This window comes from Gobio gobio (genome assembly GCF_949357685.1).
Source record: "Gobio gobio genome assembly, chromosome: 14".
NCBI lineage: Eukaryota > Metazoa > Chordata > Actinopteri > Cypriniformes > Gobionidae > Gobio > Gobio gobio.
Window position 1 is genome coordinate 26,927,375 of NC_137107.1, and position 22,768 is coordinate 26,950,142.

At 36.4% G+C, this 22,768-nt stretch overlaps 1 protein-coding gene across 1 annotated transcript in view; it reads right to left on the reverse strand.

Moving 5' to 3' along the window:
• The window catches only part of jam3b (junctional adhesion molecule 3b), a gene marked incomplete at its 5' end in the record, with an annotated part of 36,413 nt that continues 13,645 nt past the window's right edge, over positions 1-22,768 (reverse strand). Inside the window, 8 exon segments of the mRNA XM_079834851.1 lie at positions 1-2,450; positions 2,578-2,632; positions 3,040-3,169; positions 3,251-3,350; positions 4,786-4,988; positions 5,422-5,574; positions 6,773-6,886; positions 6,993-7,061. Of these exon segments, the coding sequence (XP_079690977.1) occupies positions 2,415-2,450; positions 2,578-2,632; positions 3,040-3,169; positions 3,251-3,350; positions 4,786-4,988; positions 5,422-5,574; positions 6,773-6,886; positions 6,993-7,061 (860 nt within the window). The 3' untranslated portion in view covers positions 1-2,414.

The following is a 22,768-nucleotide window of genomic DNA, read 5'->3' on the forward strand; positions in this document are numbered from 1 at the left end:
TTTAAGAAGTGAGTTTTATTAATCACAAACATACTGTTCAAGAATTCACACAGGATTTGTACCAGTCCCAAACCAATGGAACATTACATGAATTCAGTGAATGAAATATGTTTCATTTAAAATTCCAGCTGTCTCCAAAACAACCACAAACTCCACAGAAACTAAAAAAAACCATCTGAACTCAGCCTCCAAAAAATCTTACTCAAAAGTTTCAAACAAAATTGTAAAAAAAGAAAGAGATCTGAGAGCAGAATACTGGAATTGGAGAAAATGCTCTTTTGGCAGTCAGTATTTGGTACAGCTCTCCCTGCTTTTTTTCCCCAAACCCACAAAATACCTTATTTTCTGTTCCCCTCACAGTACTCCATATGTAGGGATATAGGACTGAATTGGGCTGTGACTCAAAATGTACCTCGCTTTCTAACTTTCTATATAAAATCAATTATATATTGTGTGTCTAGTGAAACTATAAAACTCAGATTCCATCTGCTGAAATAACACTAGTGCTCTGTCCTCCTGAAACATTATTTCAATCTACATTTAGGCACTAATACATAATAGAATATCTACGTCAATGAAAAAAATAAATCGAAAAAAGAATTCCCCAAAATCAATTCACAACAACAGATCTATTTACAATTGTTTCTATAATATTAGATATGTGACCAAAACAGTGGGTGAGCGCAGAGCCGCAGAACTTTATCATTCCTCTCAAACACCTGTTCTTTTATAAATATTGACCTGGTTTAAGAGTGATGAATTAGAAGTATATTAGAAAAAATTTTCTGCATATTCAAATTATCTGCTACAGCATTTAGTGATTGAAAACTGCATTATTGTCATGGTCTACACAGGAAGGCACTTAAGAGGAATGATTTATGATTCTTTTCAGAAGTTAGCTGAAGATTTCTGAGCATGTGGCAAGATAAAAAACAACAACTTTATTTTACAGTGTCATTGTTACATTTGTTTATGTATTTACTTTAGCAATAGTTATAAATTATGCATAAACACATGCAAATAACCCTTAACCAAACTGAACCCTAATCCTAACACTATAGTAAGTACATGTAATTACAATGTAACAAAGACACCTTAAAATGAAGTGCAACCGCGTTCAGTATCAGCTGATTGTACTCTTTAACATAATTTAGATCACAAATATGTGTGAATACTGAATAGTCCAAATATATCTATACTCATTGCTACAGAAGAAAAGGGAAATTTACAAGGTTCCAGGCTTTTTTTAAGGCAGATCCCCTCTCTACCATAACCAATTAGTTTTTTTTTTTTCATGGAAAGAGTGTCATATTTGCCTCATTCAACGTTTGGTTAAACCAAAAACTTATGCACAGTGTAGCTCACAGTGGATCTATATACAACCAGTTAGTCAACATACAAACCCTGTTATGTTAAAAAGTAACATGGAGAGCATTTCTCACTCAAATAAGAAAAAGAAGAGACATAGTGTATGTGTGTGTGTGTGTGAGAGAGAGAGAGAGAGAGAGAGAGAGAGAGAGAGAAAATAATTGTAAAAAAAATAATAAAGCCTAGACTGTATATTCACTATATACAAAATAAACAGCTAGCATAGAAGGACACTTAAAATCAAGAATACGCAGCACTGGTCTTTCAAAATGTTCTCCAGCATTTTTGCTGGTGTTAATCCAAAGATACTCACTGTCTAAGACTATCTACAAACATGAACATGGAACGTCCTTTCACTATTAACATGAAATCCCAGCAGTATAGTAATAAGACCTTTGATTGAAGCCGATGTCGCTGGATATGCCGTTGAAAGGATTTGAAACAAAACAAAACATCCACACGCCAAGTGGTCTGGTACATTATTTGCATGTCCAATGACTAAAACCAAGGATGTGAAGTGGGTGGGAATGGTTTCTCTCACCACCCAAATTTTTCAAAAAAAACAAACTACTTCTAAGTTAGTATTTTACAAATATTTAAAAAAGTAAAACAATTTTTTCTATAGGCATTTTAAAATATATTCCATCAAAAATAGTCTGACAAATTTAGCTAGTACAAAACAAAAGTTTTTTTTTTTTTTTTTAAATGACAGAAGAGTTCGAGGAAAACGTTTTCTTGCTGTATATCGGGTTCTGCCAAAATCTTACAACAGGCAACATTTTTGTCAGCTGTAAAAAAAGGGGCTGTAAAAATTGAATTAAAGAAACAAGATACATCTAGTGTCTTTAAACAGTGATCAGACAGGATTATTTGTCACCTTTGGCAAATACAAATTGTGTCGTTGCAGACGTGCCAAACAGCAAGGCACGTGCCATGGCGGCTCCGACATCTGTGTCCACATATGGGGATTTGTGTCTGCGAGGTACAATAGTGCCAATAACTTGAAATGTAATTCTGAATCTCTTCCATCACCCGTCTTCCTCCTCTCAGATGACAAATGAGGATTTGTGTCGGAAATCCCCCTGAAAGAGAGAAGATTGAGCAAAGGAGGTTAAAATGAGTCCATGTCTTAAACTGTTAGGATTCCACAAAATGTCTTAAGCTCTCGAAAGCCTTGATAAAAAATAAAATCTCTTTATTTCCACCTACCTCATCCTCTGTTCTGACATAGTCCACTCCATCTCCTTTTGCTGGAGCTTTGTAACTGAAAAAACAAACAAAACATATTAAGCAGTCAGTCACCAATATATCATTAGCATTAAAACTACATTTGGTAACACTTTATGTTACAGTGTCCTTGTTACACATGTTACTTTCTATAGTAATAACAGTCAATTATGCATAATTACATGCAACTAACCCTCAACCAAGTACATGTAGTGATTCAATATTACTCAATGCTTAAACATAATTACACACCTTAAAATAAAGTGTAACCCAACATTTATTACATGCATCTGAATAAACTACATGTGATGTTAAGGGTGAGCAGGGAACATTCGGGAGCTCCTATGGTGACAAAATGGAAAAAAGCTTTGAAACGGTGAGTCAAAACTGCTCTGGGACAGAGTGTGACTCAGACGGACGTCGCTGTCAAAGTCGTGTGCTTACTTGTTTCCCGTCTGCTTCTGGCTGGTGAAGTAGCCTCGTTTATAGGCACAGAAGATGCCCACTGTTATACACAAAAGGACTGTCACCACAACCACTACTCCCAGGATGATTCCAGCAATGTTGATATCATCTAGAAAAAAAAGGCAGAGTATGAGATCATGTATTTGAGGGGTGTCCTCTTACATGTGAAAAGGCGAATCTAAATACGTACAAACTTCCATCAACTGCGGTCCACATTCAGAGAAGCCAGCCTCATTCTTGGCTCTGCAGTAGTACTCTCCCGCATCCTCCTTCCTGACCGCACTGAATTTCTGAAGACCATAAATTACAGTTATTTATGTTGACAAAACATTTCGCATAATGACCTACAGTGCTTAGGGTCAGTAAGATATTTTGGTAACATTTTACAATAAGGTTCATTAGTTAACATGAACTAATAATGAACTGCACTTATAAAGCATGTATTTATCTTTGTTAATGTTAATTTCAACATTTACTAATGCATAATTAAAATGGTAACATTAGTTAATGCACTGTGAACTAACATGAACAAACCATGAACAGCTGTATTTTTATTAACTAACGTTAACAAAGATGAACAAACATTTGCTCATGGTTAGTTCATGTTAGTTAGTACATTAACTAATGTTAACAAAATGAAACCTTATTGTAAAGTGTTACCGATATTTTTTTTCTAAAGAAATGTATTTTTTTATTCTGTAAGGACACACTGAATTGATCAAAAGATAACTTTATATTCAAAGAATCCTGAAAAAATATCGGTTTCCACAAGAAATATTAAACAGCACAGCTGTTTCAACATTGATAATAATAAGAAATATTTCCTGAGCACCAAATCTGATTTCTGAAGGATCATGTGACACTGAAGGCTGGTGAAAATTCAGCTTAGCCATCACAGAAATTACAATTCAAATATATTCAAATAGAAAATAGTTACAGTATTTTAAGTATTTAACATTTCACAATATTACTGTTTTTATATATCTATTATATATATTTTTATATGTTTTTTTTTTGTATTTTTGATAAAATAAATACAGGCTTGGTGAGCATAAGAGACTTCTTAAAAACATTTAAAAAATAGTATCGACCCTAAACTTTTGAACAGTGAATAACCTGTTAACCTGTCAACAAAATACTGAAGGGTTAACAAAGTTAAAGCATTGTAGCAATAAACACGTTTTTATTTAAAAAACACTGTTGAAAAAAATATCCTTAAAAATAAAGATATTAACAAATACCTGTTTAATATACTAAATGGTTTGAATATTTGGTTTAATTTTCAATCATCAATTAAAATGTTACTTTCGTTACCTAATATTAGATGCAAAAACTAAAATGAAAAAATATGACAATTACTACATTCATCTTCTCATCAAAAGACAAAAAAATAAATAGATCTGTGTGAAACCTGGAAGCATCTTTTTGATTGTGGTGTGAAGCAAGACAGAGGTGTCAAACGAGGTTCTGGCAGATCTTAAAGGACCCAGTCAGGCCTTCAGACATTATCTCCTTAGGGGGGAAAGGCTGTACTGCAGTGCAGGCCAAACTTTAAAAAGTGGTGTGAAGGTTGACGAGGGCACTGCGTACAAATGGTGGAGAATGGCACTCTGGAATGTGCAAATGAGGGCAGCAGATTCCCTTCATGGCTGAGCCCATCGCACATCAACTGGCTCCCCAAAAATATCCCTACGCCTACCCCATTGCCTCTTTTTCCGAACTCACCAGAGTGCCCATCTCTCCGTTGAGAGTGTAAGTGGAGTTTAAGAACTTTGGGCTGCTCTTGGGGTCCTCTGGGATTTCCTCCTTGTTACGGAACCACTGGTACTGGGACTTCGGGTAGCCCTCATCCTCCACACAATGCAGTTCTGCTGGTTTGCCCACCGGGACAGACTTGGGTACGGAGCATCTGGGCATGACGGGCTTCACTGCATGGCACACAAGAGAATCATTTTAGCGTAATTGCACAGACAATAGCATCCTCACAGACATGCACCATAGTGACTCTGACTGCAAGCATCCTGGCTAACTGAACATGCTGCTCTTTCCCCTTTTAGATCCCTGATTAAACTCAGATGCAGTTTCAGAGGTTTCCTCATATAGCACTGGACACGCCCTGTAGGGTTAGAGCAGCAAGCATCCTCAAATGTGCGCCAAGGGTGGGTGCGTTGGCTCGCCGCTCCGTCTCATGTTACATCGGAGCAGTTGGGAAGTACTTAAAATGCTACGTCTACAATAGATTCAAAATTCCTCTCAAAAGTATCTGCACAAAGTGTCCATTTCAGCACGAGGCATAATACTGTGGGGCTGTCAAACGACTATAATCAATAGATGGAGAATTATTTGTGTGGAACCACTCACCTCTTACAACGAGTGATATCAAAATCTCATCGAAGGATTTTTGGTCATTGGGGGCGGTGACTTCACAGCGGTAATTAGCAGTGTCAGATCTTGTTGCGTTGAGAATGACTAAGGTCGCAGGTTCTCGAATTTTCGCTCTCTTTTCCAGGTCACCTGGAGAAAATGAAAACGAGAGAAGGCACACAGTTGGAATAGGTGGACTGAAAGCTGATCCTGTGATGTAATATATACTCCAAGCCAAAATGCTTACTAAATACTGATGGAATGTGAGGAAATATGTTTCAACCCAATAACATTGGTTGATGTATTTTGTACTTTATAACTTTATAAAAGTTTTAATATGATAACATTTACAGTAACAGTTAAACATTTGGTACAATAGCTAACTTGAACTGTAAAAGCATTTATTTTTCTATTAAATTTAACTAATACATAATATATAATAATATAACTACTCTGTTATTCATTGTTTATTGATGTTTGTTCATAACATTTGACCTGATTTATTTAATTTGAAGTGGTAAAATGTAATATATGTAGAAATTACCTTATTTTAATAAATGCTGCATATTTCATTGTTTGTTCAATTAAGCTGTTTAGTTAACTGTTACTATAAAATGTTCAATAGTATTTTATTATCCAATTAATTTCCAAATTGTTACCATATGTTTTACAACATTAATCTGGGTTAATGTTAATGTATAAATAATGTATTGTTCATTCATATTTTTTTATAGTACTGGTAATTTATATATCATTGAAATGTTAAAAACTGTAATGGCATACACTTACGTTCAAAAGTTTGGGGGGACATTTAGATTTTTCTTTTTGGAAAGAAAGTAATGCATTTATTCTGCAAGCACAGATTGAATTGATCAAAAGTGACAGTAAAGATCTTAAATAAGACTTCACAGTATCACAGTTTCCACAAATATAATAAGCAGCACAACTGTTTTCAACATTGATAATAATATAAATAGTAATTCATAATAAATATTATTTTTTCTTGAGCACCAAATCAGCATATTAGAATGATTTCTGAAGGATCATGTGACACTGAAGACTGAAGTAATGATGCTGACAATTCAGCTTTGCCATCACAGGAATAAATTACATTTTAAAATGTGTTAAAATTTAAAATTGTCACAATATTGCTTTTTTACGGTTTTATTTTGATCATATAAATGTACCAGAGACTTCTTTCAGAAAAAAAAAAAAAAAAACGTACCGACCCCCAAACTTTTGAATGGTAGTATATGTAGAATTGACAAATTATTTGTTTACTGTTATTTCATGTTATCTGTTAGCTGAATGCTGGCAACAGTGTTCAAAAGAGTGTTGTATAGTTTACCTGCTATTTCTTTTTCAAAATAAACATAACTGGGCTCTCCATTCTTGATCTTCTTCCATTCTATTCTGGGATTAGAAGTGGTGATCGACTCTATCATGCAGGACAGCTCGATTGCTGCATGGGAAGACAAAACGAAAGAGCTTGTGAGCAGTTCAAATGGCACGTTTAATGTGAGAATCAGCGGCTAAAGACTGCTGGAGAGAAAATGACTCTGCCTTACATTCAAACTCATTGACCCATGGTTTAGCATTCGTCGTCTTGAGGATGACTGCCAAGGTGCTGATGTAGCCTGCAACGAGAAGACGGAGACAAACATCAGTTTTATGTTGAATTAACAACTTGAACATCGCCCACTGACATTTCAGGTCGTTAAGGCCTGAACTACATGTGGTATTGGTACCACTGAACTCTTCTTAAGATTCATGAAACTCAATTAACAGTCGAGCCCAGCGGCCAACCCCTCCAGCCTGACAGCACACATTCTTCGCATCTCTGTGAGGCATCTATGTGAGCTGTGAACAGATATGTTACCAGCCATTTTTAGTTTCACTCTCACAACAAACATCACTGATGTAAAAGCGTCCCACCACAGATAATTGTGTAGGCTGACAAGCAGTCTCCGTTCTGTGTTATGAATAACAGCTGACTGCTTTAAAGTGAAGGCCAAAGGGGCTCACTAAGTTCACGTTGTCGCTAATAAACATGCTAAATCAAAAAGGTCAACTTTGAAGTTCATACTATTTTTAGAAGTTTGTGTCTCATCGTTTTTGTCCAACATCAAGAAAATGTATATATACGAATCTAGTTATGTTCACAGAGGAAGATTCAATTTGCATAGAACGTGACCTATAAACCCTGACACTTTCTCTACTACTTTAAAAGGTTACAGGTTAACGCCCTATGAAAAGCTGGTTGGTTAAAAGCATTGGGTTCACCATGGATAAGCAATTGAACATTTTTTTCTGAAAGAGCATATATTCAGGGCACTGAAATTTTAATGGCCATCTGATTGCTAGGGATAATTTTTATGAATCTTTGATGATTGTATTTTGGGCCAAGGCTCTAGAGAATTCATCCATCTAACACAGAACAAGGCTAGTAATACAACAGACGTGGCAGCAAATCTGAGAGAGAGAAACCACAGCAGCGTGTTGCGGTAAAAAGCGAGAGGGACAGTATAACAAAGATTGTTACTGTCAGAAATATTGGTGTTAACAACCTCTTTTTGTTCCTGGATACCATTATTAATTTATACAACATAACTGTTGTGAATATGCATTTTTGTTAACTCTTTGCCATGCTAACAACCAGAGTAAATAGAACGATGTAATTTTTAACAAATCTAAAACATACATCTCTGTAATGATTCTCAGTTCATTTCGAATCGGACACAAGTGAAAAACGACTCACAGTTCAGTAATGGCTTTGGATGATTCACTGAGTGAGCAAGTTGAATCTTTCAAAAGAATCATTTCACAAGAGTGATTCGCAAAGCTAGACATCCCTACTGACATTGTGCAGAACATACTCATGCACACTCTAGTAGAATCCAGTGTCACTTTAATATTACATACTATAGTAGTATTCATATTTTAAATTATTTTATTTTTTATAATTTTCTTTTATACTTTTCATTTTAATAGTAGTCATTTTTACTAGGTGCTTTTGTCCTATTTATTATTTAATCTCTATTTAGCTCCAGTTTATTTTATTTCAGATTCAGTTTTGATTATATCATATACTTCATCTTCATTTTATTTATTGAAGTTAGTAGCCAAGGGAACCTTTATAATTTTCATAGTTTTTCATTCAATATTTATATTAATATATTATTTCATATTTATATATTAATGAAAATGATTTGTATTAGTTTCAGTTAACAATAACAACACTGTTAGGATCTGGTGAAACAGCACATACACACACACAAAGTGTGCAAATGGCAACAAGATTTTTGAATAGTGGACATATTTTTTGTCGCATTGTATACAGAAAAGAGCTGAAATACTGCTATACATAGACGTCAAATGTTAAAATATTACAAAAATGTCTTCACAATTTAATTTCATAGATCAATTAAGCATGATAGAATTAGTAAATAATTATTTTTAATGCAGAAGAAGAGGTGCCGATCAATGCAATGACTATGACATAGTGGGAAAGGATGCAGGATGTGCCCAAAAAAAACCCCCACACATACCACACACACAAACACATCCACAGGTTTACATCCTCTTTTACAATCACATTCAGCCAGATGGAGGACACAAAGGCCATTGTCCACTCCGTGACTAGACGGCCATTTTTCTCTCTGGCACATCCTGTCCTCTCATGTCATCAAATAGGTGCCTGGTGCTCTGCAGCACTAAAACCGTAGCTTGTGTCAGTAATGTTTGCCTCCGCACACCTCACCCGATGATGTAGGGTCTGTCCTGCCGGGTGAAGTCTCTGTGGTCTGATGCCATTTGAGGGATAATTGAGCCCTCAAACAAGGCAGGTGCTCTATGACCTACATATCCTGACCTCTCTCTTCCTGTTAGGAGAGCACAGCTGGATGAGATGTGACAATCCTAGCCGAGCTTTAATCTTCTACTTCTTCCTTTAGAGGCATAACTGTTGGTTCTCTTCAGTAATCTTAATGTAATGCCTGCAAAATCCTGGGCATTACAAAACTGAATAATATAATAGAGAAACAGAAACAGAGAGAGAGAGAGCTTTACTGACGTAGCCAAATTTCCATACATAACGCATCTGTGTGCTGTTAAACTCAAATCAACAGCATTTGTGGCGTAATGTTGATTATAACCATAGTTTTTTTTTTTAAAGGTTCTGATTTACAGTGAGGCACAGAGGAAGTGAACGGGTCCGATCAGTAAACACCAATAGGAAACAAGACATAAACAATATGTGTGTTAACATTATTTTAGTGTGAAAACTATTATTTTCTGTTTGAAGTTATATTCAGTTTTTAAACTTTGTTTAAACACTTCACAGTGACCATGTAACAACTTAACCCCTAAAACCCTAAAAAGATGATTTACAGAACACGTTTTAACAGACAAAATTAACATACACTACCGTTCAAAGGTTTAGGGGCGGAACTATTTTTTAAATGCTTTGGAAAGAAGTCTCTTATGCTCACCAACACTACATTTATTTGATTAAAATACAGTAAAAACAGCTAAATATTATTACAATAAAAAAATACAAACAAACAAACACACACACACATATATATATATATATACATATATACATATATATATATATATATATACATACATATATATATATATATATATATATATACACATATATATATATATATATATATATATATATATATATATATATATATATATATATATATATATATATATATATATATATATATATATATACATACATATATATATATATATATATATATATATATATACATACATATACATATACATATATATATATATATATACACACATATACATATACATATACATATATATATATATATATATATATATATATATATATATATATATATATATATATATATGTGTGTGTGTGTGTGTGTATGTGTGTGTGTGTGTTTGTTTGTATTTTTTTATTGTAATAATATTTTGCTGTTTTTACTGTATTTTAATCAAATAAATGTAGTGTTGGTGAGCATATATATATTCTAAAATATGATTTATTCCTGTGATGGTAAAGCTGAATTTTCAGCATCTTCAGTGTCTCACGTGATCCTTCAGAAATCCTTCTAATATGCTGATTTGAAACTTTTCTTATTATTAATGTTGAGAACAGTTGTGCTGCTTAATATTTTTGTGGAAACTGATAAAAAAAAAAAAATCATTGACGATTCACCTTTGAGGATGATTGTTTGATGAACAAATTTTTGTTTGTTTGTAATATTATAAATGTCTTCACTGTCACTTTTGATCAATTTAACACATTGCTGCTGAATAAAAGTATTACATTACTTCAGGAAAAAATATCTTACTGACCCAAACTTTTGAACGATATAAGTACTTTTATAAAATCACCCCCATTCACTTCTATTACAAGTATCTTTAAGAAAATAAGGGACAAGTCCCAAATTACTGTTTGAGGTAATCAACATTACGCTGTTTACTGAGATTAACTTGTATTGAACCCGGAATAGTTCTTTAAAACTGCAGGGATGGACCACCTTGGAATTGAACACAGAAAAGTGCACGACGGTGAGGTCGCCCTATTCGAGGAGGCCATTTTCTAATCCTGGCTTCAACACCTAACTCAGCATGACGGCTTATGGAGAAACATTACACCACAGAGAAATGAGTTATACAGCCAGAATCATGGGGCTGTTTGGACAGCCTCCACAGCGCAACGTTTAAAACCCACCACACCCTGCATCGTGATCTGCGACCAGTGCGCAGAAAAGCTGAAACATATTCTGCTCCGATGCAGCCTGTCAGAGAGCATTCAACACATTCGGTTCACTCAGCAATGCATGAAGTGGATAATATTCCTTGTTATTTTTAAACTGCAGCATTGATTCATTTCGCTAGGGGGGAGGAGGCTGGGAGGTTGTTCACTGGCTGAGAAAGAGATGCCCACAGAGCCATTCATTACACATCCCGGGTCTACTTCACTGGGATTTGATTGGATGTGTCCCATAGCTCCCTATAAGCTGATCGTATCCAACTGGAATAGATTCTGAAGCTCAGAGTGATATCACATAGACAGTCACACTCGGGCTCTGCCCCCGCAGCTTTAAAACGATCTGCATGTTTGTAGCCCTGAACAATTCATGATGTGCAAGAGGTCACAAATCCTCCTCCACTGATACATGGAGAACTGTACAGCAATATTCCCAGTGTGACTTCGCTGAGGAGTGTATTTCTTACACTACGCCCTTCGAGGCTGTACGAACACTTGTGTAGATTCACGAGAGCAAATGTTTTCTTGGTATAAATTCAAGTGTTGAATTTCTCAACCATTTAGAAATAACAAAGGAGACCACGTGTTTTAAATTAACATTTTGTCTCGTGGGCATTTTAGAATCTGTTCTTGTTCGATGCTGATGGGAGGAATGCAAGCTCTCTCGTGAAATATAGTGGGCTACCAACCGCCTAAATCTAAGGGAGCATCTTAACCTCATAGTGAGAGATGTGGAGCACTTTAATTAGGCAATAACTGGATTTTTACACAAATGTTGAGTTATTATCATCATCATTAACATTTCTCTCGCTTCATCTGCGATTTTGTTGTTCGCTGAGCCTGTTGCAGTGCATTATGGAATGGCATTTTCTATAAATGGAGACAAATGATGCCCAAATCAAGGTATCAAAATAGCACAATTAAGTAAGTAATTAAGCAAATGTGAATTAAAGCAGTCAGAACACAACTGCCACATCAGGGGAACTAAAATAATAATAATAATAATAATAATAATATCCAGCTAAAAATTACACATTTTGGACATTTTATTTTAAATTTCATCCAGATTTTTAAATGCAAACTCCCATAATATTAACCACTTGCTGTCAAAATGACATATTTCAGCTTTCAAAAGGTGCATTTAGCTCATTCGTTTTTGCTCAATATACAGCTCATAAACAGAGTTATGGATTAATAAATTGATCTCAAATAAATAAATGAATAAAAACAAAATAAAAGTTTGTTTAAACAAAGATGCAAGTCAAAGAACACCAGCCACTTCACTCCAGCCAAAAATAACAATGCCTATACTAATGGATGTATTCCAACATACTATATAGCATAAAAAGCAATAAAAAAAATCCCATGGGAAAATCCCATGTAAAAATGCATTTCTGTTGAGATGAGGCCAGTTCTTGTGAGGCCAGTCGCCTCTGTACTTGCCATGGCTGTGTTAAACCCCCCTCTACAAATAATCTCTGCATAGGACATCCCACCTGCTCCAGGGAAAAGTAGCTTAGCTGACCTCTCAGAACTCATGAAAACAACGGCATCAACAAAAGTGTGGAGGTTTAAGCTTTGAGTCAGTAATGGAGGTGTTTTTACAGCTGTGGACAGCTCTTACTCACTTGACGCTGCCCAAATGGATGACCTCAACGGACTACAGTTTTATCTCCTTTACACATATTTACACATTTAGGTCTGTCAGTTTTATGTGCATCAGTGTTAGAAGTCAGAAAGTTTCAGCAAAGACTCTTCTGCACAGAAGAAAAAAGAAGAAAAAAATGCTAATTTTTAGCGGTCTGAAGTTGAATATTCATTCGCGTACAGTCTAAAAAGTCCCAAGTGGCTGGAGAAATGACAGTAATGACCTTTTGTTGTGCCCTCAGACTCATCTGTTTCATCCAATCTCAAGTGAAGACGTGTAATAATGAAAGCTGAGAGGAAGCTACCTCAGGGAGCTAGACAGTCATTACATCAGCTGTATATTTTGTTCAATTACATGTAACCCTCATGTTGGATATATCTGTATGCTCTGATTCTTATTCAGCTGAGGAAAATGATTCAGTTATGTAACATATTCCCAAAGTCCCATTACTCTAAATGTTGTGAACTGCTAGATGAGTATGAATTTCTATCATGGAAGAAATGGGTTTCTTTCTTGTTCCACCAAGACTAAAAATAGTAGCATTCAGCAAAGGCAATCTCCACAAGATAAGGCAATCTCCACAACGAAAATACCTCTGATATTCCTTCAGCTGCTGAGCAAATGTCACTAGGCGTCACTTCAAAGTGCAAGTGTAGAACAAGCAGGCATTCCTCCTGAAGTGCACCTCTGACTAAAACACACCACTGACTTGCTATGGTCTACAGGAGGAGGAATGATCATCGTCTTTGTGAAGATGTGCTTTTAAAATATACAGCTAAGACGCATTCCTGTGTTAGAAACAAGCTGACAAGCAAAGGGAAGAAACAGAATGCAAGGAATTGAGACACCTTTTAAAAAGTTTGACTATTTATAATAACTTGACACATCGTCTTGAAAACGCGCCACCGCGGGACGCTCAGAAAACAGCAAGTGATAGACGGCATGCAACGGCTAAAGATGTCTGTCTACTGTATATCCTACATGTAATGTAGCCCAAAAATAATCTATCTATCTATCTATCTATCTATCTATCTATCTATCTATCTATCTATCTATCTATCTATCTATCTATCTATCTATCTATCTATCTATCTATCTATCTATCTATCTATCTATCTATCTATCTATCTATCTATCTATCTATCTATCTATCTATCTATCTATCTATAATAATAATTATTAAATTACACATTAAAATGATCCAAATGAAAGAATTTAAAGGTTTCTTTTAAGAAATAAACAATTTTCATTTTAGAAATTAAAGATGGATAGTATCCTGTAGCATTTTATTTATTTCCATAAGGTAAATCCAGGTAGACCAGATGCACTGGGATTCATTTGCATTATTCTATATTCAGTGTTCTGTGACAGTTCACTTTTAGCCAGAGGCTCTGCTCTCTTACTTGCATTTGTAATTTTTGCATTCACATGTGGACGCTACAGGCTCTCTTAAAGGCATTTGAGGGCTAGACTCCAGCCGAGCCTCTGATCTAGCCAGGTCAAAGACTAAGCTTGAGTCGAGCTAGCGAGAGAGGGGCAGCGGTGTCACAGAATGCCTGAGTACATGTCACTTTGCGTCAGCATTAGCTACTGCAGGAGGCCCCTTTTCCTTTTGTCCTCCAGCCGACTGGAGTTCACGGGACCGGTGGGCTCAGCGAGTATGCGTATCTCCCATTCCACATCTCTGTCCTGTATCCCTTTACGCCCCTTCCGCATAGAGACAGCTTTCAAACGAGGTGATATTTTGACAGTCAGCTCTGATTTAGTGATGGAATATGAACATAACTGATTAACTGAATACTGTATTTTGGCATCAAAAAGCAGTACAGGGAAATTCATTTTACAGATATCATGTTAGAAGTACTTTTCACCCCATATTTCAGTCACATGAAATAACTGGGCTTGATTAGATCGCCTTCTTTTTTTCCAATAAAAATAGACCTCTTGTTTAGTGTCACACATCACATGGTCGAAGTCCACATGAACGCCAATCGAAACCTTTGTTTTGTGACACAGTTTCAGGCAGTGGGAGTGAATGAATACTAAATTAAGCAGGACAGGGTCTGATGGCTACTGTGGCAAAACAAAAGCATTCCAGATAGCAACAGTACAAAGGCGGATCACTTTTTAGTCCCCCGATTTTAAGAAATTAATACAAATATTTGATAAAATATACATTTTAACCCTCAAGTTCTTCCTCAAGTGCTGTACATGTATAAAGTATTAATAATAAAATAAAATAATAAAATTGTATGGACTGCCATCTGTCTATTATATTTCCCTGCCTATGGTTCAAGGTTTGGAGAATGGATGGATGTAAAAAATTAAATAAAATATATATAGTGTACACCAGTCTAAACATTATCATGTAAACATTAATTGCATTTTTAAATATTTTATATATGTGATCTTTGAGATCCCAAACATAAGCAATTATTGCAACATATTTTTTTTATTTATTTATATCAACTTATTTTGTTTATAAAAAGTTTGCATACACTAAAAAAAAATCAGGTCTCCAATTGAACATTTTCTAGTGACCGATCACATCTACATTTTTTAGTTGGCCAAATTGAATTTCTGTGAATAAAATTGCATCAATTCACAGAAATTCAATTTGGCCAACTGAAAAATGTAGATGTGATCGGTCACTAGAAAATGTTCAATTGGAGACCTGATTTTTTTTTTTACAGTGTATGAAAAGCCTTGATATAATGTCAGTTCTACGACCCCTGCATAGAACATGAGATATAGGCTCAACATCATTGAACCGCTCCCAATGCAGGTTAGTGATTCTTCAGAGGGCAGTTGTACGTAGCAAGGCCATGAGTTATTTTCCACAGGGGTGAGAACAGAGGTTACTGTTGGAGAAGCCTTTGCTATTTATAGCAGCTGTCAACAGCAGGCAGAGACTGCGCGACATACTAATTGGTTGCATTTGCAGGTAAGTCAGAGCTGTGCATCTCCTCCTGTCCCATTTGTGGGCAGCTGGGAGCACTGACCACCCCCCCCCCCCCAGATAAGATTTACTGGAGGCTTAATTTTCAAGCTTGTGGCTGTGAGATGCCATTTCAACAACTGCTTCCCACTGAAACTGATAATCAGAGATCTGAAATGCATTTGCATACATGCACGTAATATTTAGGCTACGCTTATCTCCTCCGTCAGCGATAAAAGGAGCCAATTTAGATTACCAAATTGTTTTCAGCTCATCGGAGGATCACGTATTCGCCGTGAGGCGGCTCCAACCCAAAATCTGTAAATCGTGTCGCACTCAGTTCCAGAATTAGCCGCTCACTGCTTTCAGCACAGATGGCGTCATCGCTGCTCACTGCAAATGCCTCACATTCTAGTATAAGCACACTGACCTCTTCCATAATCCTAATTAGGGCTGTAATTTCTGCCAGAGCCTTCTTCAAGAGCAGTGGCAGTACAAGCGTGCACTTTGAAACACAAAAGAGAAACCTTCTCTTCTTGTGACATTAAACAACATGAGATGGTGACGTGTCTGGATTTCTGATGACGTCTCAACGATGATGGATTAGAGCATGAAATGCACACAAGCGTCATTGCAGCAGTGCTCCAGCCCGCGTGTTTCTCTAAATAATGGCCTGTGACAAATACATAGGAGAATTGGGCTAAATCCCTGAGCAGGCTTAATAAAATTGAGAGTGATCTGAAGTGTAAAGGACATTAACTCACATATTCCTGACTTAAAAGGTCCCAGTGCTGGAAACAGCATGTATTGTGTTGCGCGTGAACTGTGTAGCAAAGCAGTGAGGTACTGACAGCTGAATAATACCACCCCACAGTCGCTGGAGACTTGTTGATTTAGCAGGGATATGCTCATAATCCTTTTCACTTCCTGTTCAAAAGAAATGCCCCAGAATGCAGCGGGCCAGGTGAAAAGAGCACCCTGGGGGGGAGGCTTTTTGAGAGGGAATGTGTTGCGTTTTACAACTTCTCTGTAAAATGACACGTAATAAACATTTAGTGGAAAAAGTTTTTTTTTGTCTTCTTCTGTACATCCTGGTATTGAAAAAGTTTTTGGGAATGTGACATGCTTACGTACTTTTAACACACAAAATTATATCATACATACATCTAATCTAAATGTATCAAATAAAATAAAAGCAACACAATGGAGCAAAGTCTATATTGGAGAGAACCAAGCTTTCACTGAGCAGTGACTAAACCATCAGCAGGAAGCCCATAAACTGCATAATAGACCCGGTCGCAGCATTCATTCCTCTCTTCAAGATACAATCAGTGCTAAAACAGCAAGCCAAGCAAAAACCCCTGAACTCTCATTGTCTATTGTGCAGCGCTGGCCCCCCATAGCATCTCTCATTAATTGTCTTTTGTTTGCACTTTTGTACAAAAGCCATGTTGTGTAGCGCTACTCGCAGTTCTGAACAGTTGGACCTAAAGTTGTTGCTACTCTTTGGAATAGGGTTACAAACTTTACCTCTGCCTCATGCATGTGTTATAAAATAGGTTGCTTTTAAAAATCAAATCAATATGACGCTAGTAATTGGTGGATTGATTTCTTGTCATCAAATACTGTATTTACAATATAGAGAATTCTGGAAAAGTAAAAGTAAAATGAGGATCTTTAGCTATCTTATAAAATGTATGTAAAGTTCATATCATTTGTTAAAGGCACAATATGTAAAGATTTTTGGATTAAAATAACCACTAGAACAATGTTATATATTTTGTTGACTTGTGTACTTACATTATCCCAAATATTTCCAAGAATGTTTCATCCAGAGAAATAAGTCAATTTTAACCAGGACATGGACCGTGTCCGCACGTCGACTATCAATGACATCATACCCGCGTTATCCTTGATTTCCGTTTTGTTTTGTAGAAACCATGGAAACACCAAAGACGCTTTAATAGATTATGCGTTTTATTAGACAGGTGAGCAACCGTTTGGATACACTTATCGACAGAAACAAATCATTATTATATAGCTCAACACAGTTAGTCTTACTGTTTAAATCTCGTTTTCCTGATTTACCGCGAATACCATGTTTTACCATGCCTAATTTCGATCTAACTTACAGCAGTGTGAGTGTCTCGTAGTAGCCGCCGAGTGAACGCACAGAGTAGCATTATAATATAAATTTCAAAACACTCAAATGTATGTAATATGATAAAACAGCGCTGCGTTACCCCACACACGCATGACCGGAAGAAGTGGAAGTGGTTGTCTGCGGCATAATAAAAGCTCCGCAAAATCAAGGCATCATCAAGCTATGCCTTTGTTTTGAATAAGCGACCTCTAGCGGCGGAAAATATAGTAGTATTTTAATTTTTTTTATATTATTTTAATTTTATCTTTAAATCAAATTTGAATACAATTTGAAAATAAAAAAATTGTTATATGGTGTTATATAAGTAGTAGTACAATTTGCAAAAAGTACATGGCCAGTTATCTCTTTTCATTTGCAAATGTGCAAATACAGGCCACATTCACTTGTGGCTCTATAGCAACACCATAAAACATGCATTCCCTCTCCAGCACCTTCGCTTTCTCACGTACCAGTGATGTAGCACAGACAGTTTTAACTCAGCACCACAAACCCAATCAATCCATGAACACAGTTCTGCAAATACTATATATAGCTGGTTATGCAAGCCTTTCGTTTGGGAAAGGGCCAAACCCATAAACCTTCAGGTTTTCAGTAACACTAAAAAGCAGCAAAAACGAATTAATTGACCTTCATAACTGCATACTAAACTACGTAACAGCAGACACGAGTACTCAGGTCATCTTGTGACAGTCTTCCGGGCTTTTGTATCTCAAAAGTGCCTCTAATGTAAACAAGAGAGGGTCTACTCTTGGGATGATTTATACTGTGTTTAACAGACTAGCCTGTTTGAGAAAGGCTTTTGGACCTGTTTTGAGGAACCGTAATGCACTGCTAACTTTGATGTCAAATGAATGTGCTTCTTCATGCCAGATCCACAGAGGTAATGCAGGCCAGCCATGCACAAGGGTCACTGATAATGTGTGACGGTCTGAGACAACAGACAACAGGCGAGTCAGTGTTTGGACAGACACTGCAGGTGAGAGGTTAACCAGGAAAAGCTACTTTAAGGGCCGGATCAACTTTCTACTACTGTTGCAACTTTCCCTGTTTGCTGATTCCAAGAGATAGTTCAGCCAAAAATGTATCAAATGTTGTTTCAAACCTGTACGGCTATATACAGCAAATATAATAAGAAGAATGTGTTATTTTTATCAATGTTGAAAACAGTTGTGCTACTTAATAATATTAACATTGATACAGTTCCTTCAGGATTCTTGAATGAATAGAAAGTTCAAAAGAACAGCATTTATTTGAAATATTTTGTAACATTATAAATGTGTTAACTGACACTTTTGATCAATTTAATGCACCCTTGCTGAATAATTACAAAAATGCGTATAATGATATATATAAGGCCAAGATGTCAAGAATTTTAAGAATAACCTCACAATTCAGCTTATTTCTCACATAAAACACATAAAGGATTCAGAAGACTTATAAGTAACGTGAGATGTGTCATATGCACTACTTTTATGATACGTTTATGGTGTTTTTGTGGTCTTTTGATGTGTTCAATCTCGAATCCATTCATTGAACTGCGTGAAAAAATTAGCAGAAAAATCATATAAGAAACATATTCATATATAATCGAAATATTCAAATAAATTCCATTATAAAACAGTGAGAATTTCCCTGCCTGCACTGAGAATCTTTATGCATAAACATCTTCAATTTCATTTGCTAGACTGATCATTCCACAGAGACTCAGCAGTGTGTCAACACCACCACAAATTAAAACAGTGAGATTTTTTTGCATAAATCTACAAAGTATTATGCTTCGCCTAAAAAAAGGCTGAGGAATTTAAAGAGAGCAAGTTAGGCTGAAACAACAAATGTTCACAAAGGCATGCTTCAGGCTCAAATAGTTCGCATACGCCGTCTAAGTGGCCAGAGAGGGAATGTTGCAGTGAAACAGGTGGGGTGAGAGTGGGGGGTTCATGGCTCGGGACGCACACCATCTGAGCACCACGCAAACAGTGACCTCCCCAAAGGAACCACTTTATCACCTGCTCAGGAAGATCCCCTTCTTGTTTGGGAAACGCTTTGCTCCTGCTCACTCGGCGAAAATGTGGAGCATTCGATGCCCATCCGCTGCCCGGTCATGTAAAACAAATGTGGACATTCCAGTGGACCGTGGGAGGATGCAAAAGACTGACATCTTGATGCAAGTACAGGAAAGCACATGATATCATGTGGCTGTAGCAGCGAAGCGAGGGTGTGTACTTATATTCAACAGTCAGATTCTGCTGCTCTTTTCCCCATTTGCAGATTTGCCAGAAGCGTTAACACTTGCAAAAACAAAAAGCAGCATATTTCAAATCATAAAATGCTCTTGGTTAGCCGCAGAGGCAACATTAAAACTTGGACAGAACTCTCACAATCCTTCATGATTTACCAACAGTGACATTTCAACTGCTTTGGCGCGTCTTCAAGGCCCAGGAAGCCGCACTGATTAAGGTTGAAGGTTACAGACACATCTGATGTTCATGCTCGGTTTAAAAAAAACTGAATAAGGAATCATGCTCACAAGTGGAGCTTGAGCCAGAATTCTTCCAATAAAGAAAACCAGTTTGATCTCCATTCTTTTATGATTCTTTTATAAATGATCTGATTTACTGAAAAGTGGGGCTGGCCATTGATACACATTTCCTGATTCGATTTCCGATTCATTTGGGAATATATTTCAGTTACAACGTCCATTTAAAATGTAATGGTAATGTGAGTTAAAGGGATAGTTCACCCAAAAATGAAAATTAGCCCATAATTTACTCACCCTCAAGTCATCCTAGGTGTATTTGACATTTTTCTTTCAGACGAATAAAATCGGAGTTATATTACAAAAGTCCAGGCTAATCCAAGCATTAGAATTTATTTGAAGTCCATAAAAAGTGCATCTGCCCATCAAATAACGTGCTCCACGCAGCTCTGGGGTGTTAATAAAGGCCTTATGAAGCGAATCGACCCGTTTGTGTAAGAAAAATATTAATATTTAAAACTTTATCAAGTAAACTTACGGCCCACCGCAACAGAGCAACTATGAATCCAATTCTAATGCTTGGATTAGCCTGGACTTTTGTAATATAACTCCGATTTTATTCGTCTGAAAGAAGAATATCATATACACCTAGGATGACTTGAGGGTGAGTAAATTATGGGCTAATTTTCATTTTTGGGTGAACTATCCCTTTAATGGTAACTTGACATTAATCCACTCTGTCGGATTCAGTGAGTTCATTCAGTGAATGATTTGTCAGACGGATTCAAACTTCTAAGTTTGTGAGTTTTTAAATAATTCATTCAAATTACCTGCTCAAAAGAGTCGTGTTTGTGAATCAAACTACACTGGTTGTGCTGCATGTTTTTGATTCACTGAACCAGTTCGTATCATTAGTTCGTAGGGGTGTGATTTGATCTTGTGCCGCGAAATCTTGTGAGATTTGTCTGTTTGCACTTTGAATATTGAGAGAGTACTTTGATTATGGTTGCACTTATTGTTTGCAGTTAATAAGACTAAGAAAAAAAACTGTTATTTATTTGATTTCTATGTTCAATTTGTGGAAAGGAGTTCAATTCGTAGGTCGCACACAGCCTCCGTCAGTTCTGTTAGCTCATAATTCATGTATAGTAAGGTCTGAAGAGACTCGTGTGAAATCGTACAGGAGAGAAGCCAGTCAGTTGTGTTTGTGGTAAAACATTTTACAGTGCTTGAGTATTGTTGTGGCCAATTCATACTCAGAAAGTAGAAATTAAAGACATTCATTACAAGATGATTAGATACATTTCGAAATGCAACTGCAGACTATTTTTCCAGTCATGTATTTTGTCACTGAGGATTTCTTATAAATACTGTGCGAAAATCTTGTCTCGTTCTCGTGAACGGAATCTTGTGTCTTGTCTCGTCTTGTCTCACCCCTATTAGTTTGTGAATCGGACTATACCAGCCATGCTGGTGTTATTGCGTGTTATTATTTAGATATTTCAAGGAGCATGTCGTTTTTATCTCATCATATTTGATTTGGAGAGTGCAAACTGAGGTAAAATATGACTTTTTTGTTGTAGCGCTGCAGATTCAGCAAAAAAAAAAGTGAAGCAGGAAACATTGGTATAGAATAAAAGATTGATTTAAAGACTCAAAGTGTGAATTGAACTTCTTATCAAAATCATCATCAAATGCTAGTGCATTTAAGCTAATCCACAAATCTGGAGCAGAGAAAACTACACAAACACAACTCCACCTTCACTGTTAGGATTTATACGCGCTGCATACATTTTGCAACGGTTGATCCAGATGTGCGTGCCTGCCAATTCCTAATGTCCTGACTGACTGCATGATGCTTATCTGCTTTAAGCCTTTGCTGCCCAGAGAGAATACAATGTAAACTCACTAATGAGGGTAGTTTTTACAAGGGGAATAGTATTTCCTCAACCGCTGAAAATATCTCTCACTCTGTCAACTCTATTGCCGTCATTTTGGAATCTCCAATTTGGATAGCAGTGGATGTAATTAACCCCACCCATGATAAGTGTAACATATGTGATTTCTACTTATGATAGACAACTGCACTGCACTTTCCTGAAATGTGGCCAGCTCAAACATCCAGCATTAAGAGGAAACTGATATGAGAGTAAGTGCTTCACCCTACTATTTCGACCTCAGATTTGGAGTCTCCATCACACTGATGGTCTTCGACTAGTGCAAATATTCTCCCCCAACCATAGGATGTTGCCCACAGACATATGAGAAGTGATCTTGAGTGGTGCTGATAAGAAATAAAGCTGCATGGTTGCCCACTTCTGCATGAATGACTCTGTAGCAGAGAA